General features: G+C 41.5%; 1 protein-coding gene across 5 annotated transcripts in view; it reads right to left on the reverse strand.

Annotated features, from left to right (window-relative positions):
- Positions 1-1,513: 1,513 nt before the first annotated feature.
- Positions 1,514-16,796, reverse strand: part of SLTM (SAFB like transcription modulator) — a 147,328-nt gene continuing 132,045 nt past the window's right edge. For all 5 annotated transcript variants that reach the window (XM_077474176.1, XM_077474174.1, XM_077474173.1 and 2 more), the window contains 6 exons: positions 13,511-13,635; positions 9,619-9,783; positions 6,844-7,149; positions 6,036-6,159; positions 3,808-3,956; positions 1,514-2,577 (listed from right to left, as the gene is read on the reverse strand). In XM_077474176.1, the coding sequence (XP_077330302.1) occupies positions 2,472-2,577; positions 3,808-3,956; positions 6,036-6,159; positions 6,844-7,149; positions 9,619-9,783; positions 13,511-13,635 (975 nt within the window). In that variant the 3' untranslated portion in view covers positions 1,514-2,471. The remainder of the gene's footprint in view (positions 2,578-3,807; positions 3,957-6,035; positions 6,160-6,843; positions 7,150-9,618; positions 9,784-13,510; positions 13,636-16,796) is intronic.

Consider the following 16,796-nt stretch of genomic DNA (forward strand, 5'->3'; position numbering starts at 1 on the left):
ACTGTCCGTCCTGAAGGCGGAATTGAGCAAGTTTGCTAGACGTGTCAGCATTTCTACGTGGTGGAGACATCGGTCTGCCGTGTACCGGAGCTTTGGCGGTAAGGTGCCAGTCCGATGGCTGTTTGTTGGGGTCAGGATCAAAAGAAAAATATCACCGTCGGTGGAGCTCAGCTTATGCACGTCTCACCGCATGCAGCCCCAGGCCATGCCCTCTGATGTGATCTTTCTGCAATAAAAACCTTGGGACGATATTGGAGGTTTCTTGGGGTGCTGGCGAATATGTGCATTTATCTGTGACGTTTCCAGTAACCAGCAGGTAGTCGCTAAAGCACCCACCATCGAAAAGGCTTTTTTCCAGGAAAATGTGTGAGGGGAATTTAGACAAGGCAAGTGGCAAAAAAGCCTGCATCTAATAGGTGTAGCGAGAACTAACCCCAACCACAGGAGCCCAGACAGACACACACACCAGAGGCAGTTTCTGCAAAGGACTGGCTACCAACTACACAGGGAGGAGGGGGCCAACAGGAATCTCCGACTACACCCAGGTACACCAGGAAGTAGCATGGGTGACAAGCATCAACTGACAGGGAGCCATGATTTCTGACATGACACTACAGAAGAGAAAAACTTGTAAGCAGGTTAAGAGTGTACAGGCCAGAACACCAAGAAGTCGGGAGTTATACAGGCACCCATGACCCCACTGGACTAAAGACCTCAATAAAGGGAAGAGACAGCATCAAGCCACAACACAGCTTAGCAAGCACACAATAGCAGTCAGTCTCAGGCTACAGGAGAAGGGGTCCCCATCTGCTCAGAGAGGGACAGGCTTGGCCTCCAGTAAGTTCTGCCCATAGGTGGCAATTTGTTGTTTTTCAGCCTAGCGTCCAACTTCTAAATATGGCGCTATAACCCTTATGCCACGTACACACGGTCAGAATTTCCAACAGATGTTTGATGTGAGCTTGTCGGAAATTTCGACGATGTGTAGGCTCCATCGGACGTTTGTTGTCGTATTGCCGACAACAAAAATTTGGGAGTAGGTTCTCAAATTTCCCAACAAAATCCATTGTCAGAAATTCCCATTGTGTCTACTCAATTCCGACGCACAAAATTCCACGCATGCTTGGAATCAAAGCAGAAAAGCAGAAGAGAATATAGAGAACTTAATTTTTTCACCAAGTTCGGAATTTCCAACATTTATTCAACAGTGTGTATGCAAGACAAGTTTGAGCCAACATCCGTTGGAAATAAAACCAAGATTTTGTTGTCGGAAAGTCCAATTGTGTGTACACGGCATTAGGTTAAGATTGACGGGCTGAGTCCTTCAGGTATTTAAAAGAAACATGAAGTGTATGTGTTAAAGATGTACAGCTTTTTTTTCCCAACCTTTATAGCACAAACATACACGTTAAACTGTATATAGTCAAAAAGTGGATTAGAGGAGGCCCAAAATAACGAATTGTGATACCCTAAATACAAAAAAAAAAAAAAAAAAAAAAAACTCAAACACATGTAAAACTGAAAGCCAGCTTTATTTTTATACCACCTAAAAATTTTACAAGACATTGGAGGAAAAAAAAAAAAAAAAAAGTCATGGCCAGGACTCACATCACAGCACAGTGTAACTTGACATTCCAGAGGGGTGCAAAAAAATATTTTACAGTATTGGGAGCCTTAATGGTGTTTAAGCTCAAATGTAAATGAAAACAAAAAAACTATACTACATCTTGAAAGACACAGTCTCAGTAACCAGATAATATCTAGCCTATCACAGACTATTTCCAAATAGTGATTGAGGGAAAAAATTGCATCGGTAAATATTGCTCCAGTAAAAAAGCTAATTTTATTATGCAAGTAACTTATTCAGACAGTGTTCCATCTTATAAATTGTTCTAGGATAAAGTCATTTTAGTCCAAAATATTATGGGCTCTAAAAACCAGACTCCAGTAGCTGAATGGTTGCTTTGAGACAGGCTATCAACATCTACAACTTTGGACCATTTTATTCAGTCAAAAAAATGTTTTATTTATGAAAGCCTTGGGCAGAAGAAGAAAAGATAACTAGCTCTTGGCAAAATTTTACATTCCCTACACATAATAGAAACTTATACCATTTGTACAAGTTCTGCACTGGAACACGTTTGAATCCATCAAAACAATACAATGTCAGGTGTGCTGGCCGAGAAGTTCATTGCACCGTGAAGCCTGTTCGTGATATTTTTGCACAAAAGAAAAATATTCTCAACAATTGGATCCAAATACTGTTAGGAGTTATTTCCAAGCATCATTTGCCCAAGGATCGTTTGCCCAAGAAACAACTTCACTATACCATTAAAAGTCCATCATAAAACAAAGAATTAAAATGGTAAAAAAAAAAAAATATATATATATATATGAGAAAACCCTTGTCAAATTCAGAAGAGTTTACAAGAAAAAGAATAAGTTATTCCAAAAACCAGGCAAGTGAAAACTTAGTATCTCCTTTGAGGTGCTCCCTTAAAAGGCTTGAATCCAGAGCCACTTCCTCGCTGCATGGATCCACCCGGCATCGGTACAACTCTGTTGATGGCCACATTACTAGGAGTACAAACAAAAAGTGTCATGCTAATGATTATTGTACATAAAAGCATTCTCAAACCTCACCTTCATAAGTATAATAATCCCTAGTAACCAAACAGCAAAACTACAAGATATGCATTACTTGGTTGCAAAAGAGGAGCAATTTAAGAAACAAGCCAAATATTTCAGCCCACCAGAGTCAACTTAAGCCTCATGCAAAATGGACGACACTTGATCCATGAGGCTCTAGCACAGTGATGGCGAACGTTGGCACCCCAGATGTTTTGGAACTACATTTCCCATGATGCTCCACTACACTGCAGAGTGCATGAGCATCATGGGAAATGTAGTTCCAAAACATCTGGGGTGCCAAGGTTCGCCATCACTGCTCTAGCATCTAGCTGTTGCTGGAGTGCACAGACCCACCCATTCAGCTCCACTGGCAGCATAACAAGTCAAACTATCAACAGACATTATAGATAACTCTTTGGCATGGTGGGTGCAGGGCTTTACAGCAGCACCACACATAATCCAGCACATCAAGACGACTCTGAAGTAGGATATACTGAAATTTTCGGCAAAAAAGTTACAATGTTTCAAAAGCAAAGTGGACGCCTCTCAGGGTCTGTCTCCCTGAGAAAAGTCCACACCGTGCTTTCAGAACAGTGGTGCAACATTTTTTGATGATAGGAAACTTGAGTAAAACCTTTTTAAAAATCTACTTTGTAGGCCAATTTTCTCTTCGTTACTAGCTGCTTGATAATGCCTGGCACGCAGACAACTTGCATACCAAGTGCGCATCATCCATCCACAGCAACTATCAGAAAGGTTTGAAAGAAAGCTGGCAGTGGAGCTGAATAGTGCGCCTGTGGCCTCCAACAGCCATTAAATGCTGGAGCCTCATACATCAGGGGCTGAACGCTCAGTGTGAAGATGTTCAAATTTAAATTCCAGCCTAAAGTAGAGTCAAGTTACATTTACATGTTCTGACTGCTTGAGAAAACTATGCAAACTTTGAAACATTCATTTGAAACAGAGTGGGAATTACAGTGATAAGCATTGTTAAGGTTAAAAAAAAAAAAAAATTGCATTCAAATATTTGATTAAAATGGGATTACCCTGGGGTCTTCTAGTGCTTAGGTCACCAAGTACCAATTTTCTTCCACATCACAGATTGCAAAATAGATTACATAAATACAAAATCAAAAATCCATGGGAAAAAAAATAAAAATAAAAAAGACTGCAAACCTGGAATGAGAAGACATCATGCCTCCACTGCGACCATCTGGCATTCTTCTGTTGTCAAATCCACTCCCTTGTACATTTGGACCATGCCATTCTTTTCTTGGCCCTGTATTATCCCTTCCCGGGGCCATGTGTCTGCCCTCGTTATAATGCTGCATTTAAAAAAAAAAAAAATATATACAATATAATTATATATATATATATATATATATATATATATATATATATATATACACACATATACATATACACATACACACATATACATATACACACACATATACACCATTTACTGTGAAGAAAAGGGGAAGGAACCCCCCCCGCTATAATCAAAAAGTAGCCAGGTAACCTTATTCAGTATTCCAAAAACACATCACATTAGCAGCTGGAACTCAGGCAAACATGCAATAGACAATGTATACAGAGGGCAGAAAAAAAGGGCATGTTAATTTCCTTGTAAATGTCATATCTTGAGGAGGCAGGATTTATACGAGGTAAAAGCCCATGGGTTATAATCAGCTATCATGTGATTGGACACTGGGAAAGTCTTGCTGGGAACCTGCCATTCATGCAATTTGTGGAGCGCAATAAGGAGAACTAAGGATCAGATGGGAGGCACCTGTAGCCTGTACAAGATTTGGAATTTACTGGCAAGTTAAAATTCCTATCACCTGTCTTTCAAGTGCTTTAGACCTGTAAAAGAGTTGCCTCAAACACCTAGCTACGTTGAAAGAGGAAGAGATATTGCCCTTCTTGGGACCTGCAGGGAGGACTGAAAAGGGAATTTGTTTTTCAAAGGAAGGAGGTTGTATTTAAGTAAACCCTTATTGCTCTGACCACTTCCAGACATGAAAGGAAATCTGTGGAGGGCAGGACAGATGGAAGAGAGATCCTCAAGGTGAAAGGAAGGGACCACCTTTCACCTTTTTATTTGCAAGAAAAAGCGGCCAACTTGGAAATTACGCCCGATGGAGATGATGGCCACCAGAAAAGCCACTTTGCTGTTAGGATTCTCCTCATGCAGAAGCAAGTTGAGTGATGCCTGGTTCATGAGAGTCCAACAGTTAAAACTCAGAGAAGCAATCCTTTGATATTTCATTTTAAAATGTTTTAAGATGAGACCATGGCCAAGTCATTCAGCTATGGGCTATCCAAGTGCCTCGGGAAAAGGTTGCCTTGAGATTTTAGCAGGGCCAGGAGCACCCTAAATTTGAGACCTGCAATGACAGCTCTTGCAGACTATGCAAAGTTTGGGGGACATAAGCATATTCAGGGATTTATACTAGGCCTGGAAACTGAAGAAAATGAACTAGTAAATAAAATATACTGTATTTAATCGGCGTATAACATGCACCCTAATTTAAGAGGGAAGTTTCGGGGGGGGGGACTTTTTAAAAATAAATCACTTTGAAGCAAAATTGTCAGGGTGCATCAATGCAGCCTAATCAGTGCCCATTTGCAGCCTTGCTCCTCACTGCAGCTTGATAAGTGTCTATCGGCAGCCTTGCCGAAATATAGGCTGCTGAGAGGAAGGAGGGGACTAGTGCTGCCAAATTAGAGCCTGTGTACTCTGCGTCATGCCCAGTCCTGCCCCTTGGCCCGGATCCTATGATGGACATAATGCCATCCAATGCCAGGATGTCAATGCTAAGAGATGTCCAGGGGGCGGGACTGAGCTTGACTGCAAGGTAAGTACTCAGGAGATCCGGCTCCATTTCGGCAGCCTGTGTCGGCATAGAACACAAACACCCGTATTTACCCCTATTTTAAGGGGGGAAAAGTAGTGCGTATTATAAGCCGATAAACACAGTACTTGCCTATTTACTAACGCTAGCAGCATAAAGGTTAAAAAATAGTCAATGCTGATTGAGAGAGTTTAGTTACACTTTAAGTATAAAAATCTAGTATCTTAAAAGTACAGTGCAGGGCACAGGCTCTGCAGTCTTATACCATGGGTTAAAAGCGCCTACCTTCAGGTAATTGTACACTGGTAAAAAGGATGGCTAGTGTCCAATTAACTGAAGGTAGTGGCATATAACCCATCTAGGGCTTATTCATGTGAAAAAAAAAAAAAAAAAAAAACTTGTTCCAGGAAAGTGACCGAGTTAAAAAGTATTTTAAGACAAGTTTTTCAAGTGGTCAGTGGAAGCCTACTTAACTTTAAGTAAACCGTTCTTAAGGTCAGGCAACTAAAGTACCTAAAGCACAAAGTAAAGAAAACATATACATACTTGTCCACTACCACGATCCCCTGCCATGACTGGCCGGTCACCATCTCTCCCACTGTAGCCAGATTTTCCTCCACGACTGCTATGACCACCTCTAGAAGAATGGCCAGGTCCATCTCTACCCGGCCTGTTAAAAAGAAAAAACGGCAATATAGTATTTGCTATGCCTAGAGGTAAAAAATGCACCACTTCCAACAATCTGTAGTCCGGTATCTCAAACATTTCAGGCAGAGGTGCACCAAATGATAATGCTGGTGCCATACCCAAAAATGCAGGATGCACCTGTCTGAAAAATTAGTTTTTAAAAAATGTTTTATATAGGATTGTACTATATGCATCTTTTCATTATTTTAAATGAAAAATGAATTTGCTGGCCATTTTTGGCTCCTTTAACACAAGAAAAGCTCAAAAATTATGTATCCCTTTAAAAATTCTATGTATGTCTGTACACTAGTTCATTGGGCTTCGGTGACGAAGATGCCGCGCGTCTCGGCTCCCGTGCGCAGGAGTCACGTCATTGCGGCTTCGCTGAATGATAGCGGCGGAGCTGCGAGACCTCACCAAGAAGATGGATGCGCCGAACTACAGGGGACAGCGGCGACTTCGCTGGCTCCTGTTTCAGGTAAGTGACACATAATGGGCTACTATGCGATGCATAGTAGCACATTATGCTTTACCTTTGCAAGGAATGAAAGGGGAAGTAAAACTGATCAGGGTTTACTTCCTCTTTAAGTCATCTGAACACCGCAGTACAATTACAAAACACTGTCAAGTATCTATTCAGCAGTGAAAACTACAATGGTGATTGTACCTTGTATCACGCTTATCTGGAGGCATTCCTCCTTCTTTCCAGCTAGCTGAGCGTGGTGGGTTTCCTGGAGGGTCTCTCTGGTGACGGCCATGCTGCATATCTGGATTGCTCATTCTTGCTCGTTCATGACTTTGTCCTTCAGGTCGGTTTCCACCTGCTCTTTCCATACCCACAGGTCTCCTTTCATCCCGATCTCTCCTGTCTGTGTCTCGTGGTTCATTTCGAGGTTGCACTGCATCATTTCGTCTTGAATCAAAGTTCTTGTTAAAACCTTTTTTGCCTTCTGGTGGTACAAATCTGTCACGTCTGCAAAATAATTTTCCACTTCGTAAAAAAGAAACAAAACTGCTTTTCAAAACCTCAATTGACTCAAACATAAAAGGCACCAATTTTCTATACCCATTAATGTAAGACGTATCTGAGAGCCATTCCAAAGGTGGGGTGTTCATGTTTCCCCAACTACAATTCAGTTAAAATTTAAAAAAAAACACAGAAATAAGGGCAAGCCGATACACCTTGAGGGATAGACATGGAAGATTTGGAATTGACAGGTGTAGACACAAACAACTCCATCACTTCATTGCGAACCATGATGCAGCTATAAGAGTACTAGACACACTTAACCCGCTTGAACGATTGTTTATAGAAGAGCCCAATCCCCATTTGACCTCTGAACTATATCAGCTTCTGGGATCAACCTCTGCTGTCAGCATGCCAGCTTTTATACGGGAATGGGAGTGTGATCTGGAGGTTGAGTTCTCAGCAGACCAGCAGTCGCACATGTATAGACTCGCACATTCCAGCTCCATCGATTCCAGCACACGAGAAACTAATTACAAGCTCCTGACCCGCTGGTACCGGGTATTTGCAGTACCATCACGCATCTACCCCTCTGCCATGGACCGCTGTTGGCGTGGCTGTGGTCAAAAAGGCACACTCGTCCATATTTGGTGGGACTACCCTGTAGTTAACCCATTCTGGGTAGAAACTCATGCCTTTATAAAAAATGCCCTGCAGATCAAAATCTAATTTCCCAACTCATTTTCTCCTGCACCTCCCTGGCCTTCCTTTGAGCCACTACAGAAAAAAAAACAAAAAAAAAAAAACCCCCAAAAAAACCGCACTCCCTCATCTCTTAAACGCTGTTAAGCAGCTTATAACTCCTAGAAACGCCCGCAGATTCCTACTATAACAGTGACTTAACCACTTTCAGACTGGACCATTTTGCAATTCGGCACTTTAACCGACAATGGCACGGACCTGCAACGTGGCTCCCAAACAAAATTTACATTTTTTTTCCCTACAAAGCTTTTTGGTGGTATTTGATCAGCCCTGAGGTTATTTTTGTGCCATAAACAAAAAAAAGAGGCTGTGTTGTACACATCGCTGATCTTCGCTCCAATCACAGGGAGCAGAGATCAGTGTCACTGTTGCTAGGCAGAATGGAGAGATGCTTGTTTACTTTAGCATCTCGCCATTCTTCCTCCCCATGAGACGATCGCGGGTATCCCCGCAGCGATACAGTCCGCTGGGTAGGACTCCGAGGTCCCGACCAGAGTGCGCGCCTGCCATGGCAGCACATTTAAAGGGACGTACCTGTATGCGCATGTGCCTGTCCGTGTCATTCTGCCAATGTACAATGTCGTGCACCGGGCAGGGAAGTGGTTAAGAAGGTGGACGAAATTAGGGAGGCAGAGGAATGGGTGGCGAGGCGCAAGGACAGAAGCGAACGTTTCAATGGTATCTGGGCTCAGTGGCGGAATCCTAGTAATGACAGACCCAGTGCCATCTAGCCTGGATGTTGTGTTGTTGAAGTTAGAGGAACCCTCACCTGATCATGGTGTCTCACCAACTCTAATCGCAGTAAAAATGACCTGTACCCATCTTTTCCTCTCTACGGTTCATAAGGTCTATAGTGGAGAACAACTCCAAGGTGCAGCTTACCCTTTGTAACCCGTTATGGTTTTCCATTTAGCCAACATCTTCCCAGCACTCTGATGGTTTCATTGGACGGAGAACCAAACTGGTGGCCCTGGCGTCCCGGTAGGACCTGCTCCCACAGAGGGGGCCCTGAGAGATACTCCCATGTAGCCGGAGAGGTGATTGAGGCTTTTTAGCCCCTCTCCCAGGGGGCTGGGAGGGAGCCTTTTGGCCACAGGGCTGAGAGCTATGAGTGGGTGCGGGCCACCGTGAGGTGGAACTTTCTCCATGCCGTGAAATGTCGGTATATCCCTGTCCCCCATGTCCCCCCAGTTATGTTTTTTTGCTTTACTCAAATTCAGGTGTTGTACAGTGTTAGGATCTTTGGCGAAAACAGCCACTTTACACCAGCAATAATGACATGTTGACTATTGTACATTGTATATAAATCTGAAGAAGCTTTTTTTAACTACACATGTAAAAAGATCCAGCTTGATGTACGATATAAATCTTAGGCAAAGTGTTGAAAAATTTAAAAATCATTACTAGGTTAAGTTAGTAATTGTCTAAATAGGAGGAGGACAGCCAGACTTGCTTGGTACATACGCATGCTCTGTTTCCTGCTTTGCTTTCAGGCACTGAAAACTAAGTAGGCAATATTATAGCTCAACCATTAATCAGGGAAGGTCAGTAACCTCTACAGTAACCAACCTACAGAAAAAAAAAAAAAAAAAAAAAAAGCCACTTCAAAAATGTAAAGACTGCAATAACTTACTGTGTTGATTGAGAACACACTACACAATTAACTTTAAAATAAGTCTCATTTCAGAGTCGATGTAAGTTTCAATGTATTACCTGTCAAAAGACGATGCAGCTGAAGAGTCTGGATACCGACCCCGCTCTCTATGGTCAAAGTCATTGAACCTATTCTGCTGACGGTTGTAGTCAGATCCTTGGCTGAAGCGAGAGTCTGTGTCCATTGCCATCTTCTTGTTCTCATTCCAAAAAGGATCATCTCTCCTAAGGGTTACAAGTTTGTTCAAGTCTCAATAAATCTAAAAAGGTTTTCATTTTGTACAAGGCATAAGCTACCATTGACAGCGGTCAGCAAAATTCTAGATACAGACACAGACCTCATGGAGAGATGGTATGAGCGTGGTAGTCTTTAGAGCTTTTACCTAGGACCCCATAGTAAGTTACTTTTTTAGTGTCCAATCACCTTCAGGTGACTGGACAATGGCAAAAGCTTCACTTGATCCACCCCTGGTGTATCCATATAACCCCAACTGATCCAGGTTTTTTGAGCGAGCAACTACAAGAGTACAGATAAACTGTAAGGGAACGGCGGTGTCTCTTGCTGTACTGAGACTCAATTCATAGACCATGGGACATCTTCACACACACACAAATGTTATGAAAAACAAACTCAGATGTCTGCTGTGAATGCTAGATGCTGTATAGGACCAAGAAATGAACCTCGGCAGGAGAATGGACTCTGGCCGAAAGACAAGAGCCATCTTCAGAAGAAAGTGCACATGAACAGGAAGAGGCTATACAAGGCCAAACCAAAACCCACAGGGTACCAAGTGCTATGCTGTAGACGCACGTGCAGGAATGAGAAGCCCAGAATGTTTCCCATCAACACACTGGGCAAAACAGTCTTCAAAGCCAACAAATGGGGCAATATTACACATTGAAGGAAAGGAAAAAACAAAATAAAAAATAAAAAAAAAGTGTTCATATTCGCCCAACTCAGTTTAGGAGGCACCTAAGGAATATCCATAAGCAGAAACTGGGAAAAGCTGTGGAACAGCCATAACTTGGAAAAAGAGTTAAGTAAGTTATCCCAAGTGGCAAAGCGTAGTGGAGAAGAACTGGCAATTACCTAAAGAAAACTGAGAATGGGGGCGTGACCTTTCCCAACACTGAGTTATCAAAGTCAACAGGGGTTAAGGTCAAGGCCTTCAGCAGGTAAAAGCAGAATATCTACTTCAGCCCGTAAAAAGGCAAGCTGACAATCAGCAGCTGTGCAAGAGGTAGGGAAATCTCAAGCCAAACCCAGAAAATATGAGAATTAGTCACATGAAGAGCAACTGAAAGTGCCAACAAGAGATTTTTTCTTCACAGATCAGACACAGAAGAAAGTGGCGCTGAAGACGAATGTCACGGAAAGACTTGCCATCCAGACCACAGGGGAAAAATAAAAATAAAAATTGGGTTTCCTTTTTAGAACAGGAAAAACCCTGTCTTTCTCAGAAGGAAAGAAAACACCCAAGGTTGACAATAGGACCATAATGAGGGTTTTTGAAATTCCTTTCTTCCCAAAAGCAGCACTTTATAGAGCAGCCTTTCTCAACCTTTTCAATACAGAGGAACCCTTGAAAAAGTTCTCCAGTCTCGGGGAACCCCTGCTAGAAATTAGAAATCTACAACTCATGATACATTAGTGTTATGGTCAGTGGGAAGAACGGTCTTTACACTGGTGGTCATTGGAAAGAACTACCTCCTTACAGATGGCTAAAAATATCGATGGTGTCAGTGGGAACTTATCCAAGAGACAGAAATGGCCCAATGCTGAAGGAACCCCTAGTAAGCTCTGGAGGAACCCTGGTTGAGAATCACCGACTTAGAGGATAGATAAAAGAGTATAACTGGGTACACAAGCCAGCAAACAATGAGAATACAGGGATCTCTCCTACTGAGACATTGTATTTGACAGGAGGAACCTTCAATCTTGAAGGAAGATTAGAATAATCTATATTAGGAGAAAGTTCACCCTTAGTTTCTTCATCTCAGTTTGCCTTAGACTGTTCAACAGATAAGGTGTCTATGGCCAACTGTAGGGCAGGTGCTGTCAGACATCTGCGAATTCTTTGCACTATATGCCAAAACTTTCAAGGGTGGCTAGGGGAGGATGGGGGAATACCACCAGAAGCGCACAGCTAGGAATCCTTTAAGGACTAGGTCACTAGCCAGAGATGAATATCTCTGGTATTAAAAGTTAATAAATGACCAAACTGAAACAGGTAAACACTATAGTTGCATTATCTACGAAGCTAAATGTGAGCTAGAGCTGCACAATTGTCAAGAATCGTTATTGCTATTTCGACTAGGGTTTCACAATTCTTTCTACGCAAGTGTGAAGGAATCTAATGTACATACTGATAATCAGAAAATGTCTATTTGCTTATGCGTATACATGTTTCTATGCAACTCCTTATGTAGTATACAGATTGGCTCTCTGTTTGGAACTAAAGATGGCATCTATACCCTACATCCCACGCATTAGAAGAACGCAGGCGTGATGACATAACCAGCCTCAACCAAAGTTCAAGCATCAAGTTTCTCCATTTCTCTTGTATTTTAACCAATGAGATGTACCCATTAGACTGACATAGCAATGACAAATCTTTCTGTATAAAATATTGACACCGCCCAGAAATAAAGCAGAAGTTAGAAGTAACCGAGCTGAAAGTGTCTCAGTGTGTTTACTTCTAATGTGCATGCACATTTATACTTTTTAATTAGAAACAGCAGCAGATAACCTTGAACTAGATTGTAGTTCTTAGCCATTTCACAAGGAATTCTCTCTACTCTTCTGAAGTCACAGCCCTCAAGAAAAACTGGGCAGTCTGCCAAGAATCACAACATTCTTTATCAGTGGAACTTAAAATATAAACATTGCAACAATTTGTCAATGGAATAGACTAAGTGAAAAAAGTTTAACCACTTAAACCTTTTTCTGACATTTGTTGGTTTCAAGTAAAAAAAATTTTTTGCTAGCAAGTTACTTAAAACCCCCAAAAATGAATATTTTTTTTAGTAGTCACCCTAGAGAATAAAACAGTTTTTTGCAATATTTTATGCCACACTGTATTTGCACAGCGGTCTTTCAAATGCAATTTAAAAAAAATAAAATAAAAACACAAACAGTAAAGTTCGCTTTTTTTGTATAATGTGAAATATTTTATGTTGCGAGAATCGTGTCCTTTTTATTCTAAGAAAAAGAATTGTGATTTCTCATTTTGGCCAGAATAGTGCAGCTCTAATGCGAGCCAAAAAAATAAAAAATAAAAAAATAAAAAGACACCAAAGGGACTGATTAACTATAACTAGAGTGTGAAAATCTGGTGCAGCTCTAACTAGCTGGTTCAATTAAGATATGACAATACATCTGGAAGAACCAGATTTTGCAAGCTAGTTTCAATAGATCAACCACTAAGATGCACACAAGCAGTGCCCTGTAAAGAGCTTGCGTGCCCATAACCTCTCAAATTTACCCATGCATCCCCTATGTAGGTATACACACACACACCTCAAGGAGAAGAGCATTTCCCCATATGGGCCACCCATGTAATATGCACTCTTAGCAAAATGTACAATTGCGACAGTTTCTAGGAGACATTTAAAGAACATACATACATATACAATAAAAAATAAATAAAAAATGTATGCGTGTATAATATATATACATACATACACACACACACACACACACACACACGGGACAAACCTGCTTAGCCCCCCTACCAGGACCCGAAAAAGGTAGTGGCATATAACCTATGCTTTATGAATTGCTATATCCTGTACTGAATTATAAAGAGAACACATTTTGCCAAGTGAGTGGTTGGTTATTTTTAGCATAAACCAGAGCAGGAAAGTCCAGTTAAAAAGGACGAATAATCTTTATTTGCCCCAAGCATGCAAGATTTTGATCACCCCCATTGCCATCCTTAACATAAGATACCTCTGGTCAACATCACGAGGTCGTTTCAACGAGTTTCTCTTGTCCTGCTCAAAGCGAAGCTGCTCTTGTTGTCGCCTCAGTTCCTCCCGTTCGCGTGCAATGCGTTCAGCTTCTTTTCGTCTTTCCTGCAAAGTACAACATATTTAAATAAAGCTTTGTTCCAAAACAGCACATAACTGAAAAAGCACTGCAGGAGGAGGCAGTTTGAAGACGAAAAGAAAAAAAAAAAAAAACCCCCATCATCTACTTTTCACAAATAAATCCTAATCATGCTCTCCTGAGCAACACATGCACAATATTTTGCATACTATAAGGACTGAACCATATAATAAAAATGACTTTGCATTGAGACTGCAGCTACATTGGTTTGAGGTCTGCATCAAAAAGATTGCATGCAAATAGCTGCAAACTACAATTGCAAGCCTTATGTCCATTAACTTTGGGGTCACTACAAAAAGGCAATTATAATCCTACTTTAACTTCACTTCAGACCACAGCTGCAAGTGAGTAGCATTAGTGGAAAGAATAGTTTGTCAGACAGTCGCTTTACATATTTCTACAAGGTCAGAGCATAAAGCATCTATGGGCAAAATGTAAAAATCAATGGGTTCAACAAAGAATTTTAATTATCTCTATTTTAGTCCTCCGTCTGAACGATCTGGAAGTTATCAAACTTACTTTGTGAAGATCCACACACTCTTACTTCAATGAACTTTGTGACATGTCCAATATGCACTTTGTGTAGGCACTACTTTGTCACAGAATTCACACAGCCTGCTTTCTGAACTACAGAGGAGCTGTGTGGAGGAATTATAGGAGGCAGAGTCAATACAGCAAATTACTGTTAGCAGGTAGCAAGGTACCATGGTATACATAGCGTTTACAGAACAAGGTCCAACCTTTTGCCTTTCCTGAGCCACACTAGAAGATAAGAAATGGTCTTGTGCCACACATAAAATACCCCAACAATAAGGCTAGCTGATGAGCACAAAGACGAGCAGATCACAAGTTAAATCACAAATATAGATAGATGATGTACCTGAGTAATAAATTTTTTTGCCTTTTTAAAAAAAATATAAGGGCAACAAAACGAGTGCAATATTTGACAAGGCTTTTGATAAACTAACCCATCAATATCCAGTTCGATGGATGTAGTAGCAATTCTCAAAAGGTACTCTTCAGATATTTTTGGTTCCAATTTTGCCCTTTGTGTGCTCCATCCTTAAAAATGGTTGATCAAATATAGGTGCAGTCAAAAAATGATGCATGAATAAGGCTATTTCCACATTAGCGTGACTCCAAAGTCACACAATTACCTGCGTGACGCTTGGTGCAATTTTGATTCGACTTTACATCTAGTATCACACTAAAGTAGTGCAGGCACCTTTTCAAAGTCTGAGTGATTTGGACAGGTGCCATTGAAATTAATGGTGTGTGATTTGTCATGTAATTTTGATGTCAAAAGTCAAAGTGTGAATGGACTCTAAAGCGCGATGATGTTGAGTGTGGCATTTTTCCTTTGGGAAGATAAACTTCTAACAACCCAGTAATACACGATCAAATTCTTCTTCGACCAAAATGTGTTTGCCATAGAATTCCATCTAGGACAAGATCAAATCTGCTACCTCTTGAGCAGCTTGACTTCTTGTCCTTCCTTGATAGTTGATGTATGCCACAGTCATGGCATTATCAGACATCACCCTAATTAGACAGACCCTGAAGACAGGCAGAGCAATGCAGTTGGGCTAGCTGAATCACCTGGTCCCAGGAGGTTGATTGACAACTTCTATTCTTTTAAGTTTCCTGAAACAATACATTTTCAAGAAGACCTGAGCCCTGCAAGCAGGAATCAGCTGTCAGACCTTCCAAGAATTTCCATAATCCAGCATCTTTGTTTAAACCCACCATTCCAGAACCGCTGAAATTAAGCAACTGACCAATCTGGTAGACTCCATTTAGATTTTTGTGCAAGCAGGACCCAAATCAAGTAGCTATAGGAAAAAACTCTAAAAGTGGCAACTTACCGCCCCCAGCATCCTTTTAAGAGGTTCGGCTGATCACATGACTGTGGCAGTTACAGAAAGGCCACATGGTCAGGAGTTCTTCACGCCTGCTACAGATTAGTGGTGACCATGAGCTGCATTTCACAGCTCAGTCTCTGTGCCTCTTCATATTCAGCTTCGTAGCAGACCCCTGAAGGTAAATGTGCCAATATTAACTGGTATTTGGAACCGTTCATAATTCCCTCTCTACCTTGACTAAGGCCCCCTGCTCCAGCTGAATAAAAACAGCCCCTAAGCATGCCGCCGCCACTACCATGCTTCACTGTGGGTATGTTCTTTTGGTGATGTGCAGCGTTTTTGCGCCAAACATATCAGAATTACGGGTAAAATGTTCAACCTTGGTTTCATTAGAGAAAACATTTTCTCACATGCTTTTGGGAGACTTCTGATGTGTTTTTGCAAAATTTAGCCGGGATTGGAGGTCTTTCTTGGTAAGAAAGGGTTTAAGTCTTGCCACTTTACCCCATGGCCTAGACATAAGAACAAGATGGGAGATTGCCGTCACATTTACCACACAGCCAAGACTGCCAGATTAACCTGCAGCTCATTTAATGTTGCTGTAGTCCTCTTGACAGCCTCACTGGCCAGTTTTATAGTCTTCCATCAAGTTTGGAGGACGTCCAGTTCTTGGTAATGTTTTTGTGTGCCATATTTTCTATACTTGATTGCAGTCTTTACCGTGTTCCATGGTATATCTAATGCCCTGGAAAAAAAATTTGTACCCTTCTATTACCTTTTATCAATGAGATCCCTCAGTTGCATGCTACAGCAAAAGCCATGGTCTGCAAAGAGCTTCCAAAGAATCAAAAACCACCCGCAAAGAGCCGCAGCAGCTTGCCGACACTGCCGCTTTGTTATCAATAGGCAGGGGTGCTTTAGGAGCGGTGTATACACCGCTCCTAAAGCACTGCAAAGATGCAGCTTGCAGGACTTTTTACCATCCTGCAAGTGCACTACTCCAGAGACAGGAAAGGCTCTATACAGGCGCTATTTTTAGCGCTGTACCACCTGTAAAGCGACTCAGCGTGAAAGAGACCCAACATTTTGAATGAGTTTGAATGTGATTGCTTAATTCTGAACACCGCTACATCCCCAGTTAAGAGGGTGTGCACACTTATGCAACCACATTCGCTTTTTTTATTCCCCCCCCCACTAAAACATTTCAGTTTGTCTTTTAACGGAGTTTTACCATTTATAGGTCATATTAAGAAGGTGGAAAAACA

The sequence above is a fragment of the Lithobates pipiens genome, unplaced genomic scaffold (assembly GCF_037356315.1).
Source record: "Lithobates pipiens isolate NorthernLeopardFrog02 unplaced genomic scaffold, aLitPip1_a1.2 Scaffold_8, whole genome shotgun sequence".
In the NCBI taxonomy this organism is placed as follows: Eukaryota; Metazoa; Chordata; class Amphibia; order Anura; family Ranidae; genus Lithobates; species Lithobates pipiens.